General features: G+C 37.8%; 1 protein-coding gene across 1 annotated transcript in view; it reads right to left on the minus strand.

The window, feature by feature from the left end:
• Nucleotides 1-17,769, minus strand: part of FAT4 (FAT atypical cadherin 4) — a 175,486-nt gene that overhangs the window by 34,983 nt on the left and 122,734 nt on the right. The window contains exons 8-9 of the mRNA XM_047856786.1: nt 7,823-8,073; nt 1,495-5,844 (exon numbers count right to left, since the gene is read on the minus strand). Coding sequence (XP_047712742.1) covers nt 1,495-5,844; nt 7,823-8,073 — 4,601 coding nt within the window. The remainder of the gene's footprint in view (nt 1-1,494; nt 5,845-7,822; nt 8,074-17,769) is intronic.

A 17,769-nucleotide genomic window follows, 5' to 3' on the forward strand; every position in this document is an offset into this window, starting at 1 on the left:
TACAACTAATTTACATTACTAGTTATTGAATGGTGGACACTCTGGTGGGCATTTTACAAGCATTATCTTTATTCATTACCACAAGCCTGAAAGATAAGTAAATACGATTAATCTCATTTTGCAGATGGAGAAATTGAAGGTCAGCAAGGTTAAATGACTTTCCAAAAGCTATAGTTAAATCAAATACTATCAAATTCCTGATTGTTTTCATTACACATTATTGTTGCACCTTTTCTTCATCTATACTTCAAGGATATTATTTTGTTAATAGGCAAAGCTTGTATGTTAAACCTTGACTCATTCACACTTGCTTTATGTCACTATCAAGCAATTCAATTCTTCAAATATAAAACCATTAGTATATACATAATGGCACCTATTTGAAAACACAATATCTAAATGTATTTTCTTATAAAAACTTCTTTTGAATATTATTCTGCAAGATATTTACCAAATTAAAAAAAAAAGACTATGTCCTGGTTTTATCTACTTCGCTGGTACTTTAAATTGTGTTTATAAACCCTGCAAAGCAACCCAATGTAATATATATGGACTAACAATGTATAGTGTGCAAATGACAGCAAAGAATTTTTCTCTCCTCAGACTTATTAAAAGTATAGTATTTACACACATTGAAGGTGAACCAACCACTGATCAGTTAGTAGATAGATAATAGATGATAGCTAGCTAGCTAGTTAATTAGAGACAGAAACTTATAGAGATATATGTATATTTGTACATCATACCCTGTTAAAATGCCAAAGACTAGTGAAACATATTTGCTGCTGTATGTTTTATTATGCTTCTAAAATGTCAAGGTAAATTGTGGTTCAGTTCTGTTGTGATTTTCCAGAGAAGTCAGGTATTATGCCTTCTACCTGACTAGTAGAAATACATGGCATTTTAATTTCAATCTTAACACATTTCTCTTGCTGCCCTCAAATATGGATCAAATTTCAGTAATAATGATAATGATTTTAAAAAATCATAAAAATGATGAAGATACACCAAAAAAAAAACGATGACGATAAAATAAAAGAATCAACAACCATTGTTGACATATTTAGGACATCAAATGGTCCAGGCCTTATGCCTTAGACTTGAGAACACTCTTATTTGAAGACATTATATGGTTTTTGCTCTTGTACAAGACATTTAGCAGATTGAGAGCCTAAACTCTGGAAATAACTGTGTAGGCTTACCACCTGACTCTATGACAAATCTGGGTCATCTTAGAAAACTGACTTACCTTCTCTCTCCTTCAGCTTCGCTATCTGTATAAACTGGAAAATATTTATCCCAACCTCATGGGTCTCTTGTGAAAAGTAAGTAAAATAAATACAGGTAAGGTCCTGAGAACAGTGTAGGCCAATAGTAAGTACTTAAAGCATTTGCTATGATTATGGAAAACCATTTAAAAATGACAAAACACACTGCTTTCTACTATACTTGACATGACTAAAGCCTTAGTGAAAAAGCCAAACATTGTCATACCTGTGTATCCAGTTTTGCAAACACAGTTGAAGCTTCCTGGAACATTTTGGCAGACAGCACCGTTCTTGCAGGGACCAGGCAGGCACTCATTGACATCTCTCTCACAGGCCCTGCCAGTGAAGCCATCTGGGCAGCTGCAGGAAAATCCTCCCACTAAATTGTGACAGGTCCCACCATTGTGGCAAGGGGATGGAAGGCATTCATCTATATCTATTTCACACCAGCTACCAGCATAACCTGGCAGACACTTGCATAAGAAAGGCCGCAGAGGTTCGTTTGCCACAATGATGACTGGGAGACTCTCGTGGCTCTTTAATACAGAGCTCACAGCCAGTCTTCTTATACAGCTGCCTCCATTCTGACATGGGCCGTGAACACATGAGTCATGATCCACAGATTCTACCTTCACTCCACTCTGCCGGAGAAGGATCTCTTTGATGCTTTCAAAGAAGGTGGCTACACCACTGGGATTCACATACTGATTATTGTTTCGTTTCACAGCTGCTAAAAGAAACGTTCTATTGTTCTCCTCGTATGCACCATAAAGTTGCACAGCAGTCCCTAAGCCTGTCAGTTGGGAACTGGCAATGCGTAGAAAATGAAGGTAGTGGTTAGTCAAGAAGTCCTTTACTGCTGGAATGCTGAGACGCAGTAGGATGCTGTTATCCACAGTAGCATTAGAAAATCCAGCAAAGAAAACTCGGATATTGCTCGTGACTGTGCTGTGAACTCCATCACTGCTAAGGACAGTGAGATCAAATGTGCCGTCTGTTGACCTTGGCTGTGAATTCAGATCACAAGTACCCCTTGGAATACTGAACAGGCTTGTAACTCCTGAAGTAAGGGAGCAGTGGAAGGTATCTAACACATCCGGATCCTGCGGCTTCACAGAGCCTAATATCCCACCAGGAAATAAATTGCCATAATAATTAACAAATATCTCCACAGTCCGAGACTGTGAAGGATTGTCATTTTGGTCTATAACTGTGATATGCACGGTTCCTGTGGAAGACATTTGAGGAACACCAGAATCCCTAGTAATCACAGACAGGTAGAAGTCTGCAATCTGTTCTCTGTCAATCTCTCTGGTTGTGCTCAGAACTCCAGCAGTGTTCAGACTAAAATAATTGGTGGCAGGACCTGTGCTCAGCAAGTAATAGGTAAAAGGGCCTTGATTTGGAGGGAGATCAGGATCAGTGGACTGAAGGGTCATCACCAGAGTTCCTGGGCGTTTGTTTTCCATAACTTCACCTTCACTGATGGTCAACATAGGTCCATTATCATTTATATCTTCTAGGGTAACTAACAGGGAGGCACTTCCTGTAGCGGAGGGGGTCCCTGAATCAATAGCCAACACCGTGAGATTATAGACAGGTAGGGTTTCTCTGTCTAGTTCTGCTGTGACAGTGATCTGTCCCGTCTGTGGATTAATGGAAAAGGCACCATTTTCGTTCCCTGATCCAATGAAGTAAGAAAACCTGCTCCAGCTGGGGACAGAGTCTGAGTCAAAGGCACTGACAAATGTCACATGGGTTCCAGTTGGGACCCCTTCACTGATCTGAACACTGTAGATGTTTAAACTAAAAATGGGTGGGTCATTGGCATCAAGTACAGTGATGTTTACAGTGACCTCGTCTATATCGGCACCTCTAATGCTGCCAGAATTCTTGGCCAGTACCTTCAAAGATACCCTCTCTTCTTTTTCCCTATCGAGAAGGCCAGAAACATAAATCTGCCCAGTCTTCTTATTGATCTGGAAACCCTTCTTCCTACTGTTACCAAAAATCAAATAGTGTACCTCCCCATCAGTGCCCAGATCACGGTCGCTGGCAAACACTTCTCCAACAATTGTGCCTTTGGGAGCTGCTTCTGAGATTTCAAAATAGTAAAGTTTGGAAACAAAGCGAGGCACGTACTCATTTGTCCCTTTTAATTGTATATTAACAGTGGCAAAACTGCACCTTTCTTCATCAGGGACATTGAAGGCTTTCACAGTAAGATGGTAGCTCTGCTTGGTTTCAAAATCCAAGAAGCCTTGAGTGGTGATGACTCCTGTGTTAGGGTCAATGACAAAGAGGTCACTGTCAGATGACTGGACAGTGTATGCAATGACAGCATTGGTTCCGGAATCAGCATCTGTAGCATTTAGGTGGATGACTGTTGTTCCACTTGGGGCATTTTCCAAAACAGTAGGAAAATATTCATCAGGGAAGAATACCGGAGAATTGTCATTCACATCGATCACATTTACAGTCACGCTGCAGTAACCAGTTCTTGCAACCCATCCTCCATCTGTTGCAGTAATAGTCATCTCATGTTTCTGGCACAGTTCATAATCAAGAGCTTTGGCTAGTGTTAATATACCTGTGGAGGAATTGATTGCAAAAATGCCTTCTTCGTTTCCTGAAGAAATACTGTACCTAATTAAGCCATTCATCGCTGCATCTCTGTCTCTTGCAGAAACGGTTCTGACAATGGCCCCGATACTATGGCTTTCAGGGATGGTTGCACTCATGTGACTTTGAGAGAATTCGGGCGTATGGTAGTTTTCCTCAGTGACAATTATTTGAACAGTTGCTTGGGATGAAAGCGGAGGGTTTCCTTTATCTCTCGCGGTGACAGTAATCACAAAGTTTTGATTTAAGTCAGAGATCAGGGAAGATGCTACTGAAATCCACCCTGTACTGTTGTCCAACTTGAATTTTCCGAAATGATTTTCATTAGAAATCAGATACTCCACTTCAGAATTCAGTCCAAAATCTCTATCATCTACTGCTGTAACTTTGATTAACTTCGTACCGACTTTAACATTTTTGGTGACTGGAGTAAAATATTTACCTTTAAGAAACTGTGGTGCATTGTCATTACTGTCCACTGTGTTGATGGTGACTGTTGTCTCACTGAGTAATGAAGGATTACCTCGATCTGAAGATGTCACTATAAAACTGTGTCTGTTGATGTTCACATTACTGGTGCCACTGACATTTTGGTATTTTAAGACCTGTTTATTGAAAATCTCTCCTGTGGTGGCGTTAATCCTGAAATACTCTGACTGAGATTTTATAAAATAAAAAACTTGCCCATTTGATCCCTCATCAGGATCTGTTGCAGATACCTGAGTCACTTTGGAGCCAATTTCAGTAAGTTCAGGACAATCTAAATAGTAAGAGGGTCTGCTAAATCTTGGAGCATTGTCATTGACATCTGTCACAAATATTGTGACATCGGTACTTACAGTCCACCCAGAATCATGTGCGGAAACTCGGATTCTGTAACGGTCCGTATCTTCTCTATTTAAAGGTCTGCTAATTACAATATCCCCTGTGTTGGGATTAATTGTAAATGGAAGACTTGTGTCCGTTATGGAATATCTACTGATTGCATTTACACCAATGTCTTCGTCAGAAGTTGTGACACGTGTAACTGTGTATCCTAAAGGGGAATTTTCAGGAACATAGGCACTAAATATTTGAGAGAACCTTGGGGCATTGTCATTTTCATCTAAAATGTTAATGATGACTTTTACTGAGGTACTCTGAGAAGGGGAGCCTTTGTCCGAGGACTTTATGGTGAGCACATACTGCGATATTTTTTCCCTGTCTAATGACCGAATGCTTCTAATTTCGCCAGTGGCGTGATTAATAGTGAAACTATGTTCTTTGTTGCCATTAACGATTTCATAATCTAACTGTCCATTGGGTCCACTATCCTTATCCATTGCTGAAACAGTAAGAATTTTTCGAGGGGAGAGGTTTTCCAATATTTCAGATACAAATGGATCTTCCTTAAAAACTGGGGAGTTATCATTGACATCTAATACTGTTAAGTCAAGTTTCTCATAAGAGGATAGAGGAGGGAAGCCTCCATCTCTGGCCTCTATCCATATAACATATTTTTGTATCTTTTCAAAATCTAGAGGTTGACTAATGGACACTTGCCCTGTTAACTGATCGATTTGGAATGTACTGCCGAGATTCCCACTTGCAATATAATAGGACAAAGGTTCTCCTCTCAAGGAGGACCCAGTAACGGTGGTGACAAGAGTGCCGACTGGCTGGTTTTCAGGGAACATGAAAGTCTGTTCCTTGGCTCTGACTTTAGGGAAATCTGCCTTGTTCACAAACCTAACAGTCACTGTGGTAGAATCTGTCTTTGGAAATGAGCCACCGTCTTTTACATGTACAGAAAATGTCACTTCTGAAGCCCCATTTAGTTGTCCAGCTGCCATAATAGCTCCCCTCAGTGGGTCAATGTGAAATTTTTCAGAGTTTCTGCCCGAAAGAGAATAATGCAGCTCAGAATTGGGTCCAATATCAGCATCTGTGACTGTAACCGCAAAGACGAAGGAACCTATAAAAGATGGAGCGTACAGTTATAATCACATGGAACCCAAACAAAACATTTGATAGTGGATTAATGTATACAAAGTATTATATTGCTCCCTAGTATAACTTAATTTTCTCATGATTACTGGGAAGAACAGTAACTCCTATATTATCTCTGAAGTTCCCAAGTCAAATCTACTTAATGGTAGTCTTTAGGGGCTGACCTGCCATTTTCTAACTAAAACCCATATGGTCTACTAGATTTAATACTTTCCAGTATGCCTTTGAGAAAAGTACAGTGAAGAGCAATGGCTAATCATTCAGAATTATAGTTCCTAGGAGAAAAATTGTACATAAGACAACTTTCAACAAACATGATACTATGTGAGTTCTGCTAAGAGCTACGTTTCTGCCCAATGAAAAAAGATAATTGCTCTCTTAGGTCTTAAAGTATCTTTGAATTACCATACATGTAATCAAGTCAACAATATTTTTAATACATTTTTTAAAATTACTGTGATTCTTTAATTCACCATTTTTTGGCAAAATGCTTTTATCTGTGATCTATTATCACATGGAGACAAAATATATATACATATATGAATACATATATTCATAAATCAAGTAGAACAATTATAAAGTAGTATGAAATAAGAACTGAGGAAGAATGGAGTCAATTTGGATTCCAAAAGTTAGTGCTTGGGATGAATGCCAATGAAACAGATTGTAGCAGAAATACGCAGGAAAACTGCCATAAGGACATGTTTTTGATGTACTCATTCAAAAAACCTTTTCCAAACCTGTATTCATACCCTACAGTAAAGTTTGTGACAAAAGCGAAAAGTCTTTTATTAAGGCCAGTGATTCTTATTAATTACAATAAGTCTAATGAGGAAAAGATGCTTAAGCATTACATACTCCCTTTTTATAGGGGATGCTATATTGCATCACCACACATTGGATGTAATTAGAATCATGCCTGCCGGCATCATTTCAGCTACAGGCCTTCATCAGGGATATATGACTTTGATATTGACATTTCCTTTTGATAAAAGATTGGCACAGAAATTTATGCATTTTATACTTTGAACTGGTATCAATTTGACATTCTCAAGTGAATAGGAGATCAAACACCACTGAGAGAAGAGATCCTGGATCCATTTGCTTTTTCTTCTAATTAAAAGTATTTTAAAGCAAAGCAGATCAAATTAATTTGGGCCTATATTTGTATATTTTCCTGTTTGGAAACACATCTCAAAGATTACAAATGGCAGATTATTTGTGCAGTTTTTTAGAGAGCTTGCCATTTTTTACAAACAAGCAAATAAAACCAAAGTAAATTTAAATGTAGGAAGATAAATGCATATAGTGTCATATGAAAGTGGTCACTAATGTCTTCATAAACTTACTAACAGAAAATCTTCATCCATCAAAACTGGAATAAAATATTAATAATAATAATTCATTAGAATTATTCACTCATTAAATATTTTTGAAAACCTACCTATGAAGGATTAAAATAAAATCTTTATTTTCTACCCACAAATATAGTTGAATGCTTTCTACCTCTCAGATGTTTCAGGAAATAGCATATGGCAAAAAGAAAGGAAGAAAGAAAGAGAGAAAGAAAGAAAAAGAAACAACGTCTCTCCTCTCATGGAATTTACAAACAAATTACATACATCTCTGGGCAGAACCCTTCTTGACTATGAAGTGACTATTTTAATCATTTGAAAATATTCAAATTATATTAAGAAACAGTACGAGGAAACATGTAGCAACTATAAAATCTTAAACACAATTGGTCTAAAATTAAAAAAAAATAATTTATGAAGATTCAACATTCCTTCAGTTTCGTTAGTCAAAACAAGTTGAATTTAGAGGATCTATGAAGCTAAGCTGTATCAGAAATATTCATATAAAAGTAACAAAAATATATTTATAGAAAAGGTCCAATGTATAGATTGCATTTATCCATGACACCTCAGAGTTGGCTTGATTACCTGGAGGAGTAGGAGACGGGATGTGTGTGACATATGGGTGATGTTGAAATCTTGGTGGGTTGTCATTGACATCAGTCACAGTGACAAGCACACTGGCAGAACTGGAAAGAGGCTCCGGGGATCCAGCATCACTGGAGACCACAACTAAAGTGTAATTCTCTTTTGTTTCCCTGTCTAACAATGCACTTGTGATGATTTGTCCTGTGGATGGGTTGATGGTGAACTGAGAGTTTCCACCAATGATTCTATAACTAAAGAGAACAGAGATGGGTATATTTTTTCTGGTGTTCATACTGCAGCATCTATTCACTACAATTCAAAAACTGAGGCAGAAATGTAAAAACAAATCATTAGAAGTACAATCACACAACAATTAAAGAATATGGCTAGAAGATAAATATTTCAAATTTTATGTATCACATTGACAATCTTTACTGTGAGATGTCCAGTGAGCTCAAGCAGGTCCTCACAAGATATCTGGATTTTCTGGATCATGCAAGTCCCCAAAATATACCCAGAAGACTATTGTGTTATAAATAAGTGAACCTGAAGGCATAAATCAGGGCCTCGCTCTAATATTGCGGTTAGTGGCCAGGATCACAAATGAACATCTGTTAAATGAATCTAAAAATTACTTTTCTGCTGTGTACCATAATAAACCAGAGAAGATCAGTTGAAGATCTTATTTTTTAAAGACAAAAAACACTGTATTTGACATCCACCGCCTACCCAGAACAACTAAAGAACTGATTATTTATACAGAAACATTCCTGCTTACTAATTCTCTCATTTGTCATTCCTCATATGGCTATGCTTTTCTTTCTTGTTGTCAGGAGAGGTATGACATTTTCATGGATATTCTGATGCTAACCAGATTGGTTAATAGGCAGGAGTTTCCTCTGAGAACACCTTCTCTCTTCTTTATGAAGAGAAAGCTATCTGCATATTCCTCAGAGATCAACTAGAAAAGAAGTAGCTAAGCTTGAAGGTTCAGAAACTGGCTATGGTCCATTGTTTTTAGAGTTGGAGGGTGGCAAGGAAATGGATGTCTTTAAAAGTCTTCTCCTTTAGACTAACAAAGAAATGGCCTTGTTAGAATTAAATGCATGTTTCTATAGTTTGGTTTGTGCCCATGAAAACAAAGCAACAGCAAGTATATCTAACAGTAGAAAAAGGCCTACATTGCAGTAAGTGGAATGGGCATTCCTCCTATTAAGCTCACAATTTAAAACTAACATTCAGCAATTTTATCTTTTTTAGAGAAATAATGAACTACTCGGGAGCTGATATTTTTAAAAAGTAGAAGTCCTATCAAATGATAACAAAATAGAAAAAAAAAAGGTACAGGGGCCGTTTGGCTGAGAAATGACTTCAGTATTTACAAAGTACTTGATATCACTCAGACTTTCAATACATTTTGGCATACTCACATGCCAGGATCAGCAGTAAATGAGAATAGCATTTCCTGGACCAGAAGTGACTCTTTATAAAGTATAATTACTGCCTTTATACAGTAGATATCTATTTCCTTTATCAAAATAAAAATATCACAGGTTTATAAATGAATTCTTAAAGTTATAAAATCAGGACTTATGAAATAATCAAATTATTTTACCCTTTCAATAAATTCTGTAAGAACCTGAATTATGAGAATTGTGTCATCTTATTCTGAGAAACCTTGTGTCTATCAGTAGATGTAGAAACTATCAAACAGGGAAAAAGAGCAATTCGTAACTCATAGCACCACAAACTTTTTTACAGCTTTATGACAGCAAAGTTCAGGGATTGATTAAATATTACCTCAATTATTCACAAATACAAATAAAGTTAAAATGATGAAAAATGCATGCAAATTTAGATTTGGATATTTGTCTATGACAAGACTGTGATGTATTAGGAAGAGCAACATGTTGAAAGGCAAATGATGTGAGTTCTGAAGTAGGCTCTAGGCTCTGAGCTATTTGTCAGCACAGAGCACGACGTGGAACTTGAACTCACAAACCACGATTCCATGACCCGAGCTGAAGTCGAATGCTCAGGGCGCCTGGGTGGCGCAGTCGGTTAAGCGTCCGACTTCAGCCAGGTCATGATCTCGCGGTCCGGGAGTTCGAGCCCCGCATCAGGCTCTGGGCTGATGGCTCGGAGCCTGGAGCCTGTTTCCGATTCTGTGTCTCCCTCTCTCTCTGCCCCTCCCCCATTCATGCTCTGTCTCTCTCTGTCCCAAAAATAAATAAAAAAAAAAACGTTGAAAAAAAAATTTGAAGTCAAATGCTCAACTGACTGAGCCACCCAGGAGCTTCTCTATTTAAAAGTAATTAATATCTTTATTATTTTTAAACATTAAAAAATAAACTGTCACTAGTATGTGATTTTTTTTCTAGACTTTACCTAATTCTGAGGTGTATCAAAAGTCTATTTAAATTTTTTAATGTTTATTTATTTTTGAGAGAGAGAGAAAGAGACAGAGATTGGGAGGGGCAGAGAAGAGAGGGGACACAGAATCCAAAGCAGGCTCCAGGCTCTGATCTGTCAGCACAGGGCTCGATGAGTGACCTGTGAGATCATGACCCGAGTTGAAGTTGGATGCTTAACTTACTGAGCCACCCAGGAGCCCTCCAAAAAGTCTATTTTACATATGAAGTATTCTGTAAATGCCTCATAATATCTACATTATCAGTTTTATCTGATATATACTTGTAAGTTAAAAAACACACACATATAGAAGGGACACAAGTGGCTCTATAAGTGGATAGACGTTCAAGATAATATGCCCAGGTTTGCCTTTCCTCTATCACTTGAATCCTGGTTTAGTTCTCATCCCTTCATGAAGATCTTTCCTCCTTCTCGGTCCAAAATTTCTTTTATGGATATTAACTTTATCACATTGGGTTTTGTGCTGTCCTTTCACACCTGAACATCTATGCTGGGGTTTAAAGCTCTGCAGCATCTTACTGTGTCCTTATTGTGTACTGAGCACAGGCTACAAGGCACTTTATATATGCTCTCGTTTAGGTTCAAAACAATCCTGACATTTCGGTTTTGTTTTGGATTTTTTATAGATAATGAATCTGAATCTAATAGAGACTCATTAGCAAGAGACTAATTAGCAAGAGACTAATACACTTGCACAACAAAGCACACCATCTACAACAGGTCAATCTAGACTTTGAATTTGAAAATCTAGTCTTTAGGACTCAACACCCACTTGTTCTACCATACTACAGTATAAAGAAGGTAAAACTCAGCTGGAGTGAAGGCAAGAAATGCTGCACCTGCTTGCTAAGACTAAAAGGAACTAGTGCTCAAGGTGTGTGTCAATGTAGAATTGGTTTCCATTGATTTGGCTCGGTGCAAATCAACAAATATTTATTTGCAGATTCAAGAATAAGAAATTACTGTTTCAAATTATGGGCATAGACTGACATCATTGTTACCTAAAATCTAAATCACTTTTGCACTTTTAAAGCTAAAATATCACAATTTGATTTTTTAATCTTTTTTTTTTTTTTGCCTCTTCCTGACATCTACTAGGAGCATAAAACACTGTGCTGTATGTTGCGAGAATACAATAATTCAGTTTCTGTATTAAATTGTGTGCACTTTGAAACACAATTCACTTGGACATGAATTTTTACCTCACTTCTAACACTTCAATTCATAAAATTCCTTCTTTCTAAGCCTTTTCTCTCCATTTATAAAGTGTTGATCACATATACGTTCCTTTCACTTAGTACTTTGGAGAATTAAATGTAATTTCATATGAAATGCACTTGGTATTGTAACTGGTACATGATGAGAATTAAAAGTCTAGTTTTACACACATAACAGAGCATATACACATATTCAATTATGATATAATAGCCTATCATAATCTATTATAATCCATCTACATATTTAGTCAAATGGATAGGTGGACTAATTGATAGACACTTGGAGAAGTAGGTGAAAATCCTGTCCTCAAGCTTACATCCTGAATGGAAGAAAGAGAGAAATACAAAACAAGGCAGTATATTCAAGTAGAAGTATTGCTGCTCTAGTTATCGGAAAGACAAAGAGACCACTTTTGACTGGAGTGATTAAAGGAAAGCTTTCTGTGAAGAAGGCTAAAGTTAAGCTGAGCTTTAAAGGAGCTACCCATCTTGCAATAGTGGTGAAAAGGGAGAAAGGTAGTCTAGGTCAGGAGTCAGAAAATTTTTTTCCTTAAAAGGCCATTGCTAGTCAATATGCCTCTGCAGGCCATAAAAGCTCTGTTGCAATACTCAGCTTGCTGTTGCAGGACAAAAGCAGCCGCAGACAATACATACATGAATGGGCATGGCTATATCCCAATACAACTTTACTTACAAATGCAGGTTTAGCCTATAGATTGCCATTTGCAGAACCTGGATCTAGGATACAGAAGAACTCGAACAAAGCCATAAAGCTTGGGAAAGCACAGATCCTTTTCCCAGGGGCAGAAAGTGATCCAGTGAGGCTGAAAGTTTGGCTATATGTTGAAGGTTTGTGCAGAATAAGCTCGGGAAGGCGCTGGGGCCATTTATGGAGTGACTGGAATATGGAGCCTGGGCATTATGCCACAGGCAAACTGGAAGTTGAAGGATTTTGAGGAAGGGAGTATCACTGTTAAAGCGGAGCCACTGAACGCCCAAGCTGGTTCATATTACTGCCGTTGCTCTTTCATTCACTGACTCAGGCTTTGGTTCAACCAGACTACTTCCTACAGTACTGAGAGATCAATCATCATAAAACGTAAACTAGTCGTGTGATTGCCCAGCTCAAACACTTCAGTTGTTTCTCCCATTAGACACAGAAAGGTGTGTGACTTTTTTCATATGATATACAAGGCCCATTCCTAATCCACACTGACCATACGGAACCGCTTTGCTTCTCTGATACCATGTTTCTGCAGAGCCCTTTGCCTTTGTGCCTGTTGTTGTCTTTGCCTAGAAGGTCTGTCATCCCTTATTTTGTGATAAGCTACTTCTCAGTCTTTCCAGAAATCATCAAGTACTTGAAGCTTCTACTGATTTCTTTGAACAGCATCGAGTATGCTATTCTTTCCACCCATTCTGTGCTTAAACTATACTTGTTGCAAAGTACTATAATTTCAAGATTACAAAATTATCTCCTATACTGAACTGTTCTCCTTGTGGTGGCTGGAGGTCCTAACTCCTTGGAACTTAAAGTGCCCAGGACATAGTGAGGGCTTCAAAATTATATGGTACAGGGTAGTATAGAGATTAGAAACCAGAGTCAGGGAAGAAAGTTAATTTTTATTATAATAGTCCAGGCATGATGTAATTGTGGATTGAACTAGAATCTTGGCAGGAAAAATGCACAGAAGAGAATGGGTGCCAGAGGCCTTAGTAAGAAAGAAACATGAGAACTTGTCCACTGACTGAGTATAGGGGGAGAGGGTGACCCCTGGCTATCCAACATCGATGAAAAAAGCAAGACAACACCATTAAGAGAAAGCAGAATGCCAAGATGAGAAACAGGAAAGTTAGGAGCTTCTGATATGTTGTGCCCCTGCTGCCAGCAGATCCTCCAGGTAGAGATGTCACCTACAGAGTTAGAAATACAGGAAGGGGATCTCTGGGATGGAGTCGGAATCAATACCACAGATTTAGAGGCTTCTGCATAGTTTTCTGGGTGGTTGCAGCTGTGAAAATGAAATATTCTCCCTCTCCTTCTCTCTCTAGCTCACGCTCTCTATATTTTCTTGCTCTCTCGCACTTTCGCTCTCACACACACACCAAAAAAAGAAAAAAAAAAAGGACTGAGAAAAGTATTATGGGGAATATCTAAATTACTTTGCAAAGAGAGAAAGAGGAGATTAGAAGGTAAATTAGAAAGTGTGGTCAGAGATGCAGAGCGAGAAATAAGAGATAACATTTCCATAGACACTGACGAGAAAAAAAAAGGTTAAAAAGAAAGGATGATCTGTGGTGCAAATATTGCAAAAGGTAAAGGAAAATAAAGACTCAGAAAAAGTCACTGAACTTGGTAAATTTCAGCAGAATCTTTGGATAGATTATTTTTTCATAGATCAATGGAGGAGAAAAAACAGTTGGAAGATTTTTGGGAAAAAATGGCTGGAGAAAACTGTGAGATAATGACCCAGTCTGGGTCAAAAGTGTGATATAAAAAAAAAGTGAGTGCAAATAGCAGTTCTAAGAATACTGGAATCATTCATTCAATGCATTTATTTAGGTGTCAGTCACGACTATGGTGCAGATGTTGTGAAAGGAAGACTATATTAGGAATAAAATAGATATAAGAAGATTAACAAGAAAAAAATATTAATTTAACGAGTTTTGAGTCCTGATAATTGTATGAGAGACATTTATGCATATTAACTGATTACATATATACTACTTGGCACATAGTAGGTGATCAATATATATTTAACTCTCACAAATTATATATATATTTTTTTTTAATTTTTTTTCAACGTTTATTTATTTTTGCGACAGAGAGAGACAGAGCATGAACGGGGGAGGGGCAGACAGAGAGGGAGACACAGAATCTGAAACAGGCTCCAGGCTCTGAGCCATCAGCCCAGAGCCTGACGCGGGGCTCGAACTCCCGGACCGCGAGATCGTGACCTGGCTGAAGTCGGACGCTTAACCGACTGCGCCACCCAGGCGCCCCAGCTCTCACAAATTATAAAATAACAATTCTTATCTCCACTTTTACTGATGGATATACTGAGCCTTAGAGACACAAACATGACTTTTCTAAGTCATGGTAGGTAAATAAAAAAACTAGCATTCAATACCAGATATTCTGAGGGTTTCCATAGGGATAAATACATGATTTAGGGAAGAGGGATGATTTGAAGATTTAAGAGAGAAATGCAAAAACTGTTAAATTAAAGATGTGGAGGAAGTTAAATGGGATGGCATTAAGAGCACAGAGTAAGGGACTCGCCTTTGAATTTTTTTTTTTTCAACGTTTATTTATGTTTGGGACAGAGAGAGGCAGAGCATGAACGGGGGAGGGGCAGAGAGAGAGGAAGACACAGAATCGGAAACAGGCTCCAAGCTCTGAGCCATCAGCCCAGAGCCTGACATGGGGCTCGAACTCACGGACCGCAAGATCATGACCTGGCTGAAGTCGGACACTTAACCAACTGCGCCACCCAGGCGCCCCGGGACTCGCCTTTGAATGTTGACCCTGTCAATACAATTTTGTAAGTTTCCCCACTGCTAAAATGGAGATTTGGTCCAGTTGGGATAAAAAGGGATACATTTCCTTAAAAGCTAACTTTGGAATGAGTGTCTGTCTGGGAAGCAAATATGTAAACCAGACAAAGACTAGGAATTAATGCAGTCTAGTTTACTAGAGGGGAAATACTAAAAGTGAAATGAAGGGTATAACTCACCTCCATACAAATCTATAGTTTTATCAAATGGGTAGAAAGAAAAATATAAATAAGTATTGGTTGGGCGATTGCTGTGTGTAAGATTATGGTAGACTATAAGGGAAAAGTAACAATATATGACACATAACAGGTTGTGCTATTAGAGAGCCCACAAGTAGTTGGGTAAATGACTTACACTGTAATATTTAAATAAGCAACATAAAATTAATATAAAATAGCTCTGTTAACCAGGAGAATGGGTTTGCCCCAGATTCTATGCATAGCAAGGAGCAATTAACACCTAATATAAAAGTGTATTATATTCCATTAAAAAGATATGAAGCCAGAGTAAATAAGGTTTAGGTTGGCATCACTACTTATTTTACCTATGAAAGTATTTTAAATTTAAGCTGTAATAATTGTCTGTCCTAAGTTAATTTAAAAGTGAATTTAATAATTTTACAAAATAAAAATAGCTTCAATTTTTATATTATCTGACTTATGACAGTCAATGTAGTCATTTAAAGATTTTTGCATATGCATTTTATAGATTTCAGGGCATGTAAAAGTATAAAGTTAATTCTCTCATATTAAAGGAGGAAAAATATTCAACCAGTCAACCAAACAACCAAAAATCAAAACAATCATTTCAAAGCTACCAATACAACTGTGTAAAACACTCTGGAAATATTGACAGGATTTCCTAGACCAACTTTCCATTGATCACCATTGCCCACAAACTAAGATCACATGTAGCAGTGAAACTTGGACATACGCTAGAAGAAAATAGCGTACCATCATAGCATTTTATTCTAGCACTCATTGATTTTGTAAGCACACAGCTTCACAATTGTTGCAGCAATTGAAACATCTCAGATGGGAATAGTTATGCTACTGATTTGTCATACTCTATATTTTATCTTTAGAGAAGGACTCCTTGGCATGGCAGATAAATATTTATTAGACTGTAACACTACAATGGATAGGACATCTGTTCCAAAATTGTCACAAACTTACTGAGCACTAACAGATGGCAAGAAAAGGGAAAAGTGCTTTGCATATATTGGGACAGTATGGGTTGATGGATATTGAGTAATTTTTGTTTTAACATTATTCTAAGCAGTTCACTTAGAACTGTTAAAGTATTTTATTTGTCCTCACAACAATTCCATAAAGTCACTTTTATTATGTAGTATACCTATTACGTTGATACGAAAAAAACTGATGCCCAGAAATGTTCAATAAACTGCCCCACAATTAAAAGGAGAGTCAGGATTCCATTCTACACAGCTTCATTCTCAAGGCTGTGCTCTTACCACAAAGCTAAAGACTTAGTTCTTAGGGTACAGATTCCATTATTCCTATGCTTTGGTGTAGGACAATTGAAGGAGGTTGTATTTACTGCCTTTTTGAGGTTCATGCCAGGAAGTAGTTAGGTTGTACCTGCCTTTCTCCAAGTGGTACTAAGCACAGTGAGCCAAAAGCATATAACTATGACCTTGGGCAGAAGTTTTCTCCATCCTTAATGATTTGACTGTATAAGCCTCTTAGAATTCAGCTCTTTGCCTGGAAGTAGTTACCAGCTTCTGAAAGAAGTTCATGCATAGCCTTTCCTCTTATAGTGCATGTCAGTGTCCATTCTCTTCTGGATTTCCTTCTGTATATCTCTGGTCAGAACTGCTTAGCTCCCTAGGTGACTCTTCCTTCTAAACGTGCTTATCAACTGTTAGGAGAATTCCAGAAGACTCATTCCTGCCCCCCTTTTATTTCTCTATTCTCTCTCCTAAAGTGTTCTTATTCAGTGCCTTGGTTTTACATGTGCTGTGAGCATTGATGATTCTCAAATCTGTATCTACAGCCCTGATGCAAACCTAAGCTTCACACTCGTAGTTTTAATGTCCCAACTGATATCCCCGTGTGAATGACTAGTAGTCACTTCAAATTGGATTCAAGTAAGAACTCCTGGTTTCCCCCATGCCTGTTTCTCCTCCAGTGCTACCCAGAATGGTACCACCATCTATCTGCCCAGGTGTTCAAGCCAAAAACTTAGTAGATGGCCATTCTGATTTCTCTCTTTCTTTTAGTTCCACTTACAATCTCAAATGTTTTTCCAAATACATTCATTCAATTTTCATTTTTCCACCTTAGTACAAGGACACTCCACCTTTTGTTTGAATAAGTATATTAATTAACACCTGAATGGTCTCACTGGTTTCTCTTCTAATAGCTTCTTTCTACAGTCCTGCCTCTAACCCAATCCAAACAGATCAGTTTATTTTGGCCCCTGTTTGAAATACTCCAATAGTTTATCACATAAATGATTTTAAGAATTTCAATAAATAAATAAATAAATTAATTAATTAATTAATATCTCAATTTCTTACCATGACCTAGGAGCCCTTGTATGGGCTACATGATTTGGCCCCTGCCTACCTCTCTGAGCCTGTTCTCACTCTGGTCCACACTCGCCAAACTTCCTAGTTAAATGCACCATGCTTACTTACATTCCACAGCCCAGTTCTTCAGCCTAAAGGTCACTTCCATAAAGAAGTCACCCATATTAACCATACCTGAAAGTCCC

Source organism: Prionailurus viverrinus, chromosome B1 (genome assembly GCF_022837055.1).
Source record: "Prionailurus viverrinus isolate Anna chromosome B1, UM_Priviv_1.0, whole genome shotgun sequence".
In the NCBI taxonomy this organism is placed as follows: Eukaryota; Metazoa; Chordata; class Mammalia; order Carnivora; family Felidae; genus Prionailurus; species Prionailurus viverrinus.